This window comes from Antennarius striatus, chromosome 13 (assembly GCF_040054535.1).
Source record: "Antennarius striatus isolate MH-2024 chromosome 13, ASM4005453v1, whole genome shotgun sequence".
Lineage (NCBI taxonomy): Eukaryota > Metazoa > Chordata > Actinopteri > Lophiiformes > Antennariidae > Antennarius > Antennarius striatus.
In genome coordinates, this window is record NC_090788.1 from 18,702,800 (window position 1) to 18,714,331 (window position 11,532).

General features: G+C 41.1%; 1 protein-coding gene and 1 non-coding gene across 6 annotated transcripts; one reads left to right on the forward strand and one right to left on the reverse strand.

The window, feature by feature from the left end:
* Positions 1 to 1,144: 1,144 nt before the first annotated feature.
* dixdc1b (DIX domain containing 1b) lies at positions 1,145 to 10,283 on the forward strand. Of its 5 annotated transcripts, none has more exons than XM_068330965.1 (20): positions 1,145 to 1,359; positions 2,042 to 2,171; positions 2,922 to 3,047; positions 3,220 to 3,439; positions 3,601 to 3,702; positions 4,717 to 4,811; positions 4,911 to 5,014; positions 5,150 to 5,233; positions 5,490 to 5,543; positions 5,676 to 5,726; positions 5,846 to 5,950; positions 6,054 to 6,107; positions 6,375 to 6,446; positions 6,741 to 6,806; positions 6,968 to 7,117; positions 7,330 to 7,393; positions 7,464 to 7,560; positions 7,748 to 7,856; positions 7,927 to 8,006; positions 8,092 to 10,283. In XM_068330965.1, exons 1-20 carry the CDS (start codon positions 1,297 to 1,299, stop codon positions 8,099 to 8,101), a joined length of 1,836 nt encoding a protein of 611 aa, XP_068187066.1. In that variant the 5' UTR covers positions 1,145 to 1,296; the 3' UTR covers positions 8,102 to 10,283. The 5 variants fall into 5 exon arrangements, with proteins under 5 accessions (XP_068187066.1, XP_068187067.1, XP_068187069.1 ...); XM_068330966.1 differs by having other exon boundaries at positions 6,971 to 7,117; XM_068330968.1 differs by having other exon boundaries at positions 4,723 to 4,811.
* Positions 10,284 to 11,446: 1,163 nt separating this feature from the next.
* trnak-cuu (transfer RNA lysine (anticodon CUU)) lies at positions 11,447 to 11,519 on the reverse strand. The gene has a single exon. It is a non-coding gene; the product is annotated as a tRNA-Lys (tRNA).
* Positions 11,520 to 11,532: the final 13 nt, after the last annotated feature.

Below are 11,532 nucleotides of genomic sequence, written 5' to 3' on the forward strand. Positions count from 1 at the left end.
CTTTTAGTTCACAGCAGAACGTTTCAATACTGCAGAGCTCAGTAATGAGCTAAATAAGTTAAATTAAAGAAATCATGTTTGACTTAACAGGACACTGACAGGTGACTTATATAAAATAAGAAGTAGTCCAAATTGTACAATGAAATTACAACATTGAGTGGAGAGTCAGTCCCCACTGCCACAGTGGGCCAACTTAACCTAATGTTCCTAAGATGCATGTTTTTTTTTTATGGTGGGGGGAAACTGGAGTACCCGGAGGAAAACACATTCAGACACAGAGAGAACACCAAACCGTACACGGATGGGCCATGTTGGGAATGGTAAAACTAGAAGGAATATATTGAATAAGCAGAGTCAGACTTCAATACTTGTGGTTATTTATTAATTAAAACAAATTCTGTTTTCATAATGTGTAAGTGTGGAATGTGAAAGATTCTCTTGACTTGCAAATCCACTTTAACTCTTGGATGAATTTAATATTTTGTCATTTGCTAAATTAATAGCTTTTATTTTCAAATTTGTAATGTAATCATGGTAGCACTGTGGACCCAAATAAACCTACCAGGCGTTATTGGCCTCACCTGCGTCTTTCAGGCAGTAGCGTTACACAATGTTGAAGCCATAGTCTGAGAGGCAGTGAAAGATGTGACTAGCAGTCAAGTCTCCGCTATCACTTATATTTGACTGTTATTGACCTACAGAAATGATAGTACACCATTGTAAACTAACATTTAAATATGTACACTGTATATATAACTGTATATATAACTCTTTATTCTGATGATTTCAGTGGGTATTTATGGGATATGGGTATTAACAAATACGATATAAAAAAGATGGACTGTCACATCCAGAAATTGGGCAAGAATTGCATGCTCTTTTCCTCTCTGTTTTATGGTTTGTTTGTTTGTTTGTTTGTTTGATTTGGAGTTCACAACTTTTGATGGGATAAAATGTCAATCTAAATCTTATTTATGGTGAAAATTGGTAATTCCAATGTGACTTCAACATGACAGAGGTGGAAACAGAAATCTGATATAACTTGAAGATATGAGTTCCGGAAGTGCTCGCTGATGCTGGTTTTATTTTGAAATCCCTAACCGGAAGTGCTTCCCGTGCTCCGTGCGAACGCTTGTCTCCCGGCTAGAGTAACGGCAGCGTCTCATCCGATCCCTCAATTGTCCGGTTTTGTTGACGTTTGCTGGAGAGCAGCGGCTGGTGGTGTGGAGTCCTGCTTGTCGTTTCGAGTCGGTATAAATGAATGGAGCTGCTTTTAATGGACTTTAAGGCTAAAGGATGATTGCCTCACTTTCGAGAGGAAGTTCACTGGATGAGGTTCTTCATGGGGGCTTGAATGAGGTGACTTTTACTGAGAGTTACTAACGATAATGTTGATTACATTTGCTAGCTAAAGGATAATGAAACAAAAACTTTGCTGTTAATTTCGCTGATCATCCAGATTAGGAATTAGACTGGTGGTGCTATAATTCTATATGGAGATGAATTTCTTGCAAGTTACTGTATAACAAGTGATGAAAGCTAAATGCGACAATTTAAGCTAGCTGTTCAAATTAACGAGAGAGGATGTCAGTAAATACCAAGTGTTGTGAGTCTGATATTTAAATAAAAACATTAGTAAAATCAGGTCACTTCTATAGGCTTGAGTTGATGATGAACGAAATGTGTTGAAACCGGGGTGCGTTCTTTGTAAGGTAACCCGGACGACGGGCGGTCACGTGACCAAACGGGACCGGTAAAGGTTCCGTTAACCGTGTGAACACGGACGGAGATTACCGGAACACACAAAACCAAACACACTGTTATCACACACAAGGAAAGTAAATGCAATAAGCCATGAGACAACAGAAGCGCATCCGCCCCCCCCCCCCGCCCCCCTACCGGCCTGCCCCGACACAATAAACAAAGGAACTCTGTTGAGCCGTGGCCTCAGCCCTTCTTGGCCCCCACCCTAAACTGTGTGTGTGTGTGTGTGTGTGTGTGTGTGTGTGTGTGTGGTGGGTTTCTGATTGATGGATTGCAGCAGCAGTTGGCAGCTTATGTCTCCTGGGTGAACTCTCAGCTGAAGAGGAGGCCGGGACTGAAGCCCATCACCGACCTCAGGCAGGACCTGCAGGATGGCGTGGTGCTCACGCAACTCATTGAGATTGTTGGTAAATGTTCACACACACACACACACGCACGCACGCACGCACACACACACACACACACACACACACACACACACACACACACACACACACACACACACACAGGGTTCACATGGTGTTGTAACAGTGGAGGAAGAATCAGAAACATATGTTGGTGTCAGAACAGCTAAACGCATAAATTAGTTTTTTATGGGAGCTTAAAATTATTAGAACAACTGTCAGACTGATGGGTCTTTACTTAGATGCTAATCAGCTAATCAACAATAGTGTTGGTGGTTTTGATACACACATTTTGACCAGATTAATTGAATATTTTTAGGTGGAACGAATCATTCTAGGACTTTATAAAGAAACGGAGACTTTAATTTATTAACTTTAATAAAAAATATTATAAACATCAGCATCAAGTACATCAACAATCTACTGGTAGGAGGTACTGAATTCTTAGCTGTTACCACTTTAGTAACATCAGGTACACGGAATACTGCATATCAATTAATCAAATATAATTTATTGGTCTCAGAGGAAACTTGTCATTTTCAAGATGTGGTACCAAGTTTAAATTGTAATATTATTATTTGGAAATAAAGTTCTGCTGTAACAATGTTCAAACATGCTTTTATTTGTATCTGAGGTATACTTTAGTGTTTGTCATAATGCTCTCGTGGAAGTGGTCATGACATCACCCTCATCATAATTTCTTTTGCAGTATTTTTGCTCATCCTCTTTTTCTAATCTTATTTATTCCGGCAGCTGGAGAGGGGCTGGAGGGGGTGCATGTGGCGCCGCAAAACAAAGAAGAGAGCAGGAAGAATGTTGAGCAGGTCTTGCAGTTCATTTCCTCCCGACACATACGCATGCCACACATATCCGCAGGAGGTAAACCTCAGATTGTGTGATTTCTTGCTGTCACTTTCAGAGCATGTGTTGTGTGTTCTTAGTTTATTTTTGCAATGTGTAAAATCTGCAGTCCGTATGTCATGGTATATTCCATTACAACAGTGTGTTGCAAATACACTCAATTCATCATTGATGAAAATGTGTTCTGCAGACATTGTCAACGGTAATCTGAAGGCTGTAATGAGGACAATTCTGGCGCTGGCTGCTCATTTCAAACCCACAGCCACTCACAGGGCTGGAGGTAGGACTGGTTTGATGAGAGGCCCCCCCAGCCACAACACCCTCTCCACCGTTGCTCTGGCACAGGGCGCTGCTGTCACCCTGGCATCGGCCCGTGCCTCTCAGCATGGTCGTGCCACACTGATCAACAGGTATGGTGGTCAGAGGAACCCCTCAGTAGACACCAGAACCCACCTTCACACGTTTCTGTCTTTGCTGCCCTCTAGTGGACAAACACTGATCACAGATTTACTGTCAGTCACTGGTCTTGATAAAAGGAATCATTAACCTCTGTGCTGTCTGTCATTTTCAGTGGCTGGGGGTTGGAGAGGGAAAAATCTGTGTGTGTTCGTGCACTGGTTGATAAATATGAAAGAGGATCTCCAGAGGAGCAGGGCAATCTTCATTCTAACAGGTAAGCCAGATTTACACATACCAACATTTATCATAGTAAAATTAAAAGTCTTTCGGGGCTGTGATGAGACTTTGCTGGTCTAAAATTCAAAACAGAGGTATCTCCACATTAGTGGGTCTTATAAGACAAATGGTACGCTTTGTGTTAGTGAGGTTTTTACTGTGTGGAGGAAAAAAAACTCAGCTTTGTTGCTTTCCAAAGAACATTTTTGCAGTCGGTTGAATTATCCCATCTACCATGTATAATTCCATAGTTTGAGAGCAATGCACCCTATAGTTCACTCATATTAGTGTGTGTGCGTGCGTGCGTGTGTGTGTGTGTGTGTGTGTGTGCGCGCGCGTGTGTGTGACGGCATTTTACAGATATTAGTCAGATGAAAGAAAAAAGAATAAATCTTTATCTTCACCAATCACATGTCCAGTCTGAGGTCCAGCTCTGTGGTGTTGTTGTTCACCATCATCGTTTCTGTGTGTCAGTGTCTATTTATAAGAAAGATGTTTGTTTGTTTCTGAACTGAACTGAGCTGCCGCTGTTGAGTTGGTAGAATTTTTCATCATGTGGTTTTGCTGGGCCTGATCAGACAGAGCTAAAGTGTAAAGTGACCTGACGCTGCTGTTACAGAGGAGCAATAAAGTGTGATGCTAAGCAGTGTGTGCTACATGGATTTGCCTCGATCGCTAGCTGGAGGGTTGGGGCGGTGCTGTGGCAGACTGAGAGTCACAGTCATGAGTTCATCAAGATGCTAAAGCCAGAGACCCACATGCAGTGTGCAATTTCTTTTCAGCATAGTTTAAAGCTGAAGGGCAGGATGGGGGGAACCCTGGTGAAATGGTAAGGCCTGATGCTGTTGCTACGATTATATGACTATACATTAAGAGTAGCATCCGTATGCACTGATTTATAAAGATTTAACGTCTTCTTTATGCACGTGTTTCAATGATCGTATGTGTTTGCGCTGATATGAATGCATCCCTTTGCTTTTTTGAAACCAATTGATTAATTGTCCCCTTTGAGTTTCAGCTCTATCAGCCCACATTCATCTCCAAGATCTCCACCCATCCACCGTTCAGGCGGTCAGCAGGAGAACGCCCAACAGGTGGAGCTCAGCGGTGGGTTCTACACAAGAGAGTATTTCAAGAAATTGATGTATGTCGTCGTTAGTAAGCCTCAGGATTTAATGTTGGGCTACTATAAATCTGTCGATTCAGTGGAATCACCTCACGTTGCAGTGGAGAAGGCACTGGAGGATTCACTCAGTGACACCTTAGAAAAGGAGGTGCAGGACGCTCGAAAGATGGTGTCAGCTTTACAGGTGCATGCACGTTTTGGTTTTGGGTTGGTTCGTGAGATGCACGATATTTCTACCGCAGCATTATGTGACTCCGTCTACCAATCAGCTTCAACCTGGAGGTAAACACAAACTGGAGTCATGTGTTGTGTCTTCAAGGCCCTGCTGCTGCACGGTTCACTGCCTGACGATGAGGAAGATGTGTCTCTTAGTTTGGACCAAGGCGATTCTGAATACCAACTGGTAAAGAATGTTCTTTTATTCCTAGCCTGTTCTGTGGGTCTCTGTCTGCTTCCTCACTCTGCTGTATCACACTCTTCTTCGCTCTGTTTCACCAGCTCTTTGTTTTCAGTGCAGATCACATTTCTTTTCTTTTTTTTCCAGGCTTCAGCTTAGTGTGTGTGTGTGTATGTGTGTGTGTGTGTGTCAGAGGGTGACACGGGTATCTGTTTTCTGTCCACTTGATCAGTTGTGGCTCTCACACACTCTGTCTTTCTAGGTCGTTGTTCGCAGTCGTTTGGATCAGAGTATGGAGGAAGCTCAGGAGCTGAAGGTAAGAAATTATTTTACTTCTGAAACTGTCATTATGTTCTTTCATCAGAACACAAACTACATTAATAAAAGACTAAAAACTTGGAATGCACCACTGTTGTTAAAAGCTGACTCAGTGTGTTGTTTGTTTTAGAGGGAATTGTCGAACTGTAAGCAGGAGATGAGATACCTGCAGGCAGTCAAGGTTGGATAAAGCCAGAGTTGTTGTTACTTCACTGATTTCTGTGTTTAATATAATGCTAGCTGCGCTACAGACTATTTAATGCTAATGATGGTTCTTTTTGTTGTTTTGAAATATGAAAGGAGGCCCAGCAGCAGAGGCTGTGCACCCAGGAGGATTCCATACTGCAGATGAAGCAAGAGCTTCTCCGAGCCAGCATGACGAAGGATGAACTCACCAACCAGAATGTATGAAACGGGTTCAAATAAAAACTGTTTGTATGAAGTCGATGTAAAATCTTTAACAGACTTGCTTTAAAACAGTTTTGATTGAGGACTAACTGTGTTGTAGGCAGAGCTGCAATGGAAACTGGGGGAATGTAACAGGCTTTGGACCGAGTGTAAGGTGAGGCGCTCTGATCGCTCTCCTTTATGGATTTCCCTATTATTTTTTTTATTTAAAATTAAAGTTTTAAAATTAAAATTTTATTAAATTTTGATTGAATTGAATTTGATTTTGAATTTAAAAAAATTTTTTTTTAAAAAAAGGTGAGGCGCTCTGATCGCTCTCCTTTACGGTGTGTTTGATGTCTACCTAGTTTAATTATCTTGACTTTATTTGACGCATCTGTTCACTGAGCCTTCATTTTTCTCTGTCTTGGGTCATGCCCAGAGGGAGGTCGACCAGAAGGACAGACTACTGCAGCAACTCAAACAAAAGCTCGAAGAAAGCCACAAGAAGCAGGTACATTAGACATTTAGCTCAAAGAGGTTAACTTCAACCCTTTATTTTAATTTTATTTTTAAAATTTTTTTTTAGTTTTTGTCAGAAATAGAGCGCTAAAATTTGCCGGATTACCAGATTCATATCAGTGCATTTGGATTTTGACATCTGACTGCGTATCTGGTTGACAGATTGTTTGAGCATAAATTTAGCCTGCAGCTAAAGTTTGCGTCTCATACTCAGTCTGCAGCAACGTCAAGAATTCGGTTTTTTAACACAGCTGACACCAATTTTGTTGCTGTGTGTCATTTTCAGATTTCTACGGGCACAGAAAACAATGGCTACTCTTATTCTGGAAATTCCACTCCCTCCATGTCTGGTGTAAGAATCGTGTGTTTTCATAAAGCTGTTCAGTCAGTGGTAAAGTAACTTTGTGTTTGGGTTAGGATTGTATGTCTCAGTGTAGCGATAGTTGTGACCAGAAGATTTTGTGTTTTTTTACAACGCAGCAGGTGACTCGGTTCGTGTCTGTACTCTGTTAGCAGGCAGAGGAGGTTCAGCTGCTCAGAGATGCACTCAGGAGTTTGAGGAACAACCTCAGAGACCAAGACCCACAGCAGCACACACTGGACACCCTGGAGCAGGGCATAGTGTCACTCATAGACAGAATGCACGCGCTGCACACACACAGGGTACATACATAACCCACCTGAGTCTCAGTCGCTCCTCTGGCCCCGTTGGGGGCCATCAGCCAAGGCCACAGTTTGTAGTTATGCAGAAACAAAGTTATGCTTAACGATAGAGATTGAATTCTAATCTGAATGTTAATCTGACAGCTGTGTCACAAATAAAATAATTTGGATTTATATAAAGATTTGATATGTTTTTTGTCCGCATACAACAGGGACGAGGAAAATCTCCAAGATGGAAAGGTCAACATGCAGATTCTGACACTTTGCCTCACACAAGTAAGTTATTCCAGCCTCCCCACACACCTCAACATGAACAGAATATTTATGCTGTGTCTCTTCATTACAGAAGTCTGTCATTCCTCCAGTGGTTCTTCTGCCTCCACTAAAATTCTTTATTATACTGGAAAATCCGCAATGCCCTCCATGATCAGCATACCTAAGAGGTGAGCATATGTCTGTTTGTGTTGAATTGTTTTTCTCCTCCTGAAAAACTTGCATTATTTTTTTATTTATTTTGGAGTTCCATGAAATTTTCCACTCTACGTCTTCTGTAGATTCATGTAACAATAAATACAGCATCCGTCTGAACCATGAGGTTAACCCGAGTCTCTATGTTACTACGTTGGGCAGGCTGGGTGAGGTGACGCTCAAGGACGTCAAGGTGGCTGTTGACAGAGAGGGAAACTACAGGTATCATTTCAAGGCCCTGGATCCTGAGTTTGGTACCGTGAAAGAGGAGGTAAGAGAATTTGGTAGGCAGTAACCAGAGAGAAGGGCAGCTGTGATGAACCTGGGTTGCATGTGTTCAGGTTTTCCTGGATGGAGCAATTATTCCTGGCTGGGAAGGGAAAATAGTTGCCTGGGTGGAAGAGGATTGTGGTGAAGAAAGGTAACCTGATTTCATCTGTAGTGATGGATGAATCCCTCTCTCTGTTCTAACAGTAACAGGAAACGTTTCACCTTTCCTCTCTCAGGCCGGTGTAGGTTCAAGCTGAGGAGCTGCGACACTTGTTTCTGCTGCCGATCTCAGAGGCTCTTCGAGACGACTGTTCAGAACAGAGACGTTTAGAGTATTTAATGTAAACTTAGCCAGCGTGGATGGGTTTGATCAGCTGGTACTAAACCACAGTGCCTTAAAAAGGAAAGCTGTTTGCGTTGCACGTTTTATGTCACCAGACTACTGAATCAAAACTGAAGGAAATGTTTTTCCTTCCTTGTGCAGCAACATAGTGTTCAAACCAGATGAAGTGAAACACGTATGCTCAATAGCTGTTTAGTCCACAGGCATTTTAGTCTCAGTTAATGTGACTAAAAAGAGGGAATGTCTGAGTCATAAAATGTTAACTGATTTTATAACCTGAATATTACGACAGAAAATGTCAGACAAACAAGATTCATAATACTTGAATTTTTAGTACTTGAATCCTGTCACTACCCATGGCGCTGGAGTCCTGGTCCCCCAGCAATGCCTTGTCCTCAGGCCGTACTCCAGCACCTTTGAGCACATCCTGGACCAGCAGCACCTCGCTTCGCCCTGGCAGAAACGCTGTCTTTGCGACCTTGACCATTGTGTCCGCTGCCATGGGACTGTCTTGATGGAACAACCCTTCCTTATTTAATGCTGTAAATGCAGCATCAACTTTTTTCTTCTAAACCAGTGACTCACTGAAACACGTAAGGAAACTGTACTCAGAAATATAACAGTCAAATAACTGTTTCCAGAACCACGATAATGTTCAGCATCAGTTTTCTTTGTGCCTAAAAGTAGCATTTGAAATGGTACCAGGTTACCTGTCAGAGATATGAAGCGTCCTTCGTTATTTAGTCACAACTTTGAATGTGAAATAACAATACAGTATTATTTATCATTGTAAGAAAGAGCAAAATATCACACATACTAATTTTATTATATCCGGACCAGATTCTAGATTACATTACAGGTAATGAAACAACCTGGAGATGCCCAACAGAGAAGTCCATTTTAAAATTTAAAATATAACATACTGAACAGGACCCATGTCCGTGTGTGAACTGAACTGCTGTCAGTGATGAGAAATTACGCTGGAACTTGAATGTAGATGTGCAGTTTAATACTAGATGAAATTGTTCTGTGCATTTGTGTAAAATATTTTCCTCTTATCCTGTAATATCTGTTTACTTCTCTTTTTTAAGAGGGACACACTTGTTACATTTGAACGCCAGAGGAACAGCGTTCATCCTGATGTAGTTAAACAGTCGGCTGACATCTGCATAACAGACAATGTTATTTGTTTTGGTTCATTGTTCTTCAGTCTGATGTGGGATGAAAATGTTTGCCTTCAGTCTTGAGCCAACAGAAATATGCATCGATATACTTTGACCCATTTGAATGCCATAATTGCCTGAACTGCAATATGAACAGTTTGTTTATGAGCTTATTAATTAGAATCTGTTTTGTCTAGTTGATATTTTTCAGAATATGGAAATGTTGTTTCAGAAAATAAAATGGTTCAGAAAATAAATTGTTTTGTTTAATATTAGAAACCTGTTTTTAATTAACTTTTTTTTTTTAAAAAAAAGAGAAGCCATTGTCGCAAAAAAGGTCCCGGTTGCTTTGAATCAGATGTTACTAATTATTACTTTTTAAAAATGAAGCATCTGAAGATGTAAAAAATAGATTATTTGAATGAAACACATTTTCAAATTGACACAACAGTCCAAGATGTCCAACGGTACATCTTAACTATATTTAATAGATTAAAAATACACCACTCATTTATTTGGAGCAGTGTTATGTGTGTTGTTCCCCAACTGAATCAACTTAGTGACAACTATAGAAATTGACAGGGAATAAAGTTTTTATCTTCCTGGGATACAGACTAAGGTCATTTACAAAAACATAGCGAGGCATTTCTTTAAAATCCATGAAATGCAAATACCTCATATACTGTGAAGTATTCCAAATCTTCCCAAACACTATTGTGTTTGACTAGCGACACATGGACATATGCAGGTAGAGTTAATTCGGACTTGGCATTCGTCACAGTGCAGGTAACCTGGCTACCTAAGTACAACAATCAGGTGATCTTATCCAAATCTAACCTCTAAAGTCATCAGCAATTGTTCCTGTCCTGTGGGTTTCATACAGCTCCGACACCACGTGTTACACATGACAGTAAATAACACAGTATTTATAGTGTCGACGCTCGTCCAAATATTCCTGTGAAATTCATTTTTGGATTCTGAATAAACATTTCTTCAATATCTTATATTTTTGTCTGTCTGCTCTCTTCTATCAACAATTTTTTGAATTAATCATATCAATGATGGATGCATACTTCTCATTTTTGCTTGATTCCTGTACAAGTTTATTGAAATGCACATGTGCAAAATTAAAAAAAATATGAACCAGAGGTGTGTTTGCTGGTTAACCTAAAACTATATGAGAATTATCTAACACTAGCGGGACTCATGTAAATAACAAGGATGTTAATGTAGACCGCGGTGCACTGGCGTCGTGCCCGGAGTGTCCCCCGCCTCACGTCCTATGCCGCCGAGATAGGCTCCGGCTCCCCGTGACCCGCTGCAGTGGATATAGCGGTGGTAATCTGAAGATGAATGTTAATGCAGAATGTATTCACGTATGATCATTAGAGTCTCTTGTGGCGTAGTTTCTTGTTTCCACAAGACAATATATCTTTTATTAGGGAGTCACGGGATGCGTGACAGTAGTAAGTACAGTTTTCCCGCCAGATATCTTCGGAGTGTGAGCTGACAGTGGCGGCTTCAGCTCACCTCCCAGCCACTGCCGAGGCGCCCTTGAGCAAGGCGCCGTCCCCCCCACAAGCTGCTCATTGGGGCGCACCCTGAAGTCGCGACCCATCACTCCGCCTCCCCCAGTCATGTGTGGTTATTAATCATGTGATTAACTGCATTCTAGCAGGCCCCTAGTACACAGTGTTGTATACTGTATACAGCGTTTGTGCTACTAACACGTATATATATATATATGTATATGCATGTACAACAAGGAGTGTAAAAGACAATCCCCCCATTTGTGTGGACAATAAAGTGTGTTTAATCTTTAATTATATAGATGGATCACTTTACTCAACAATATTGCATGCAGTATTGTCTTCAGTTTTCTTCTTTTCCAATACATCGTTACATTGAGTACTTCATTACAAAAATACATTTTCTGAATATGAGGACAAACAAAAGTTTGCTTATTATTGTTTTATTTAATACACATGGAAAGAGTCTATGAGAAATAGTTGAATCAAGTATACCTGTATAGTGCAGTAGAAGAAAGAGAGACACTTTCTGCTATTTAACCCTGCTAAATGATTACGCCCAACGTGGGGCTCGAACCCACGACCCTGAGATTAAGAGTCTCATGCTCTACCGACTGAGCTAGCCGGGCTTGACTGGTTCGG

Excerpts from the sequence above, each read along its gene's own strand:
- dixdc1b (XM_068330965.1), top strand. The coding sequence starts at position 1,297 with ATGATTGCCTCACTTTCGAGAGGAAGTTCACTGGATGAGGTTCTTCAT. Across the intron at positions 6,447-6,740 it reads AAGAAAGCCACAAGAAGCAG|ATTTCTACGGGCACAGAAAA; the intron begins GTACATTAGACA and ends TGTCATTTTCAG. Across the intron at positions 7,394-7,463 it reads TGACACTTTGCCTCACACAA|AAGTCTGTCATTCCTCCAGT; the intron begins GTAAGTTATTCC and ends TCTTCATTACAG.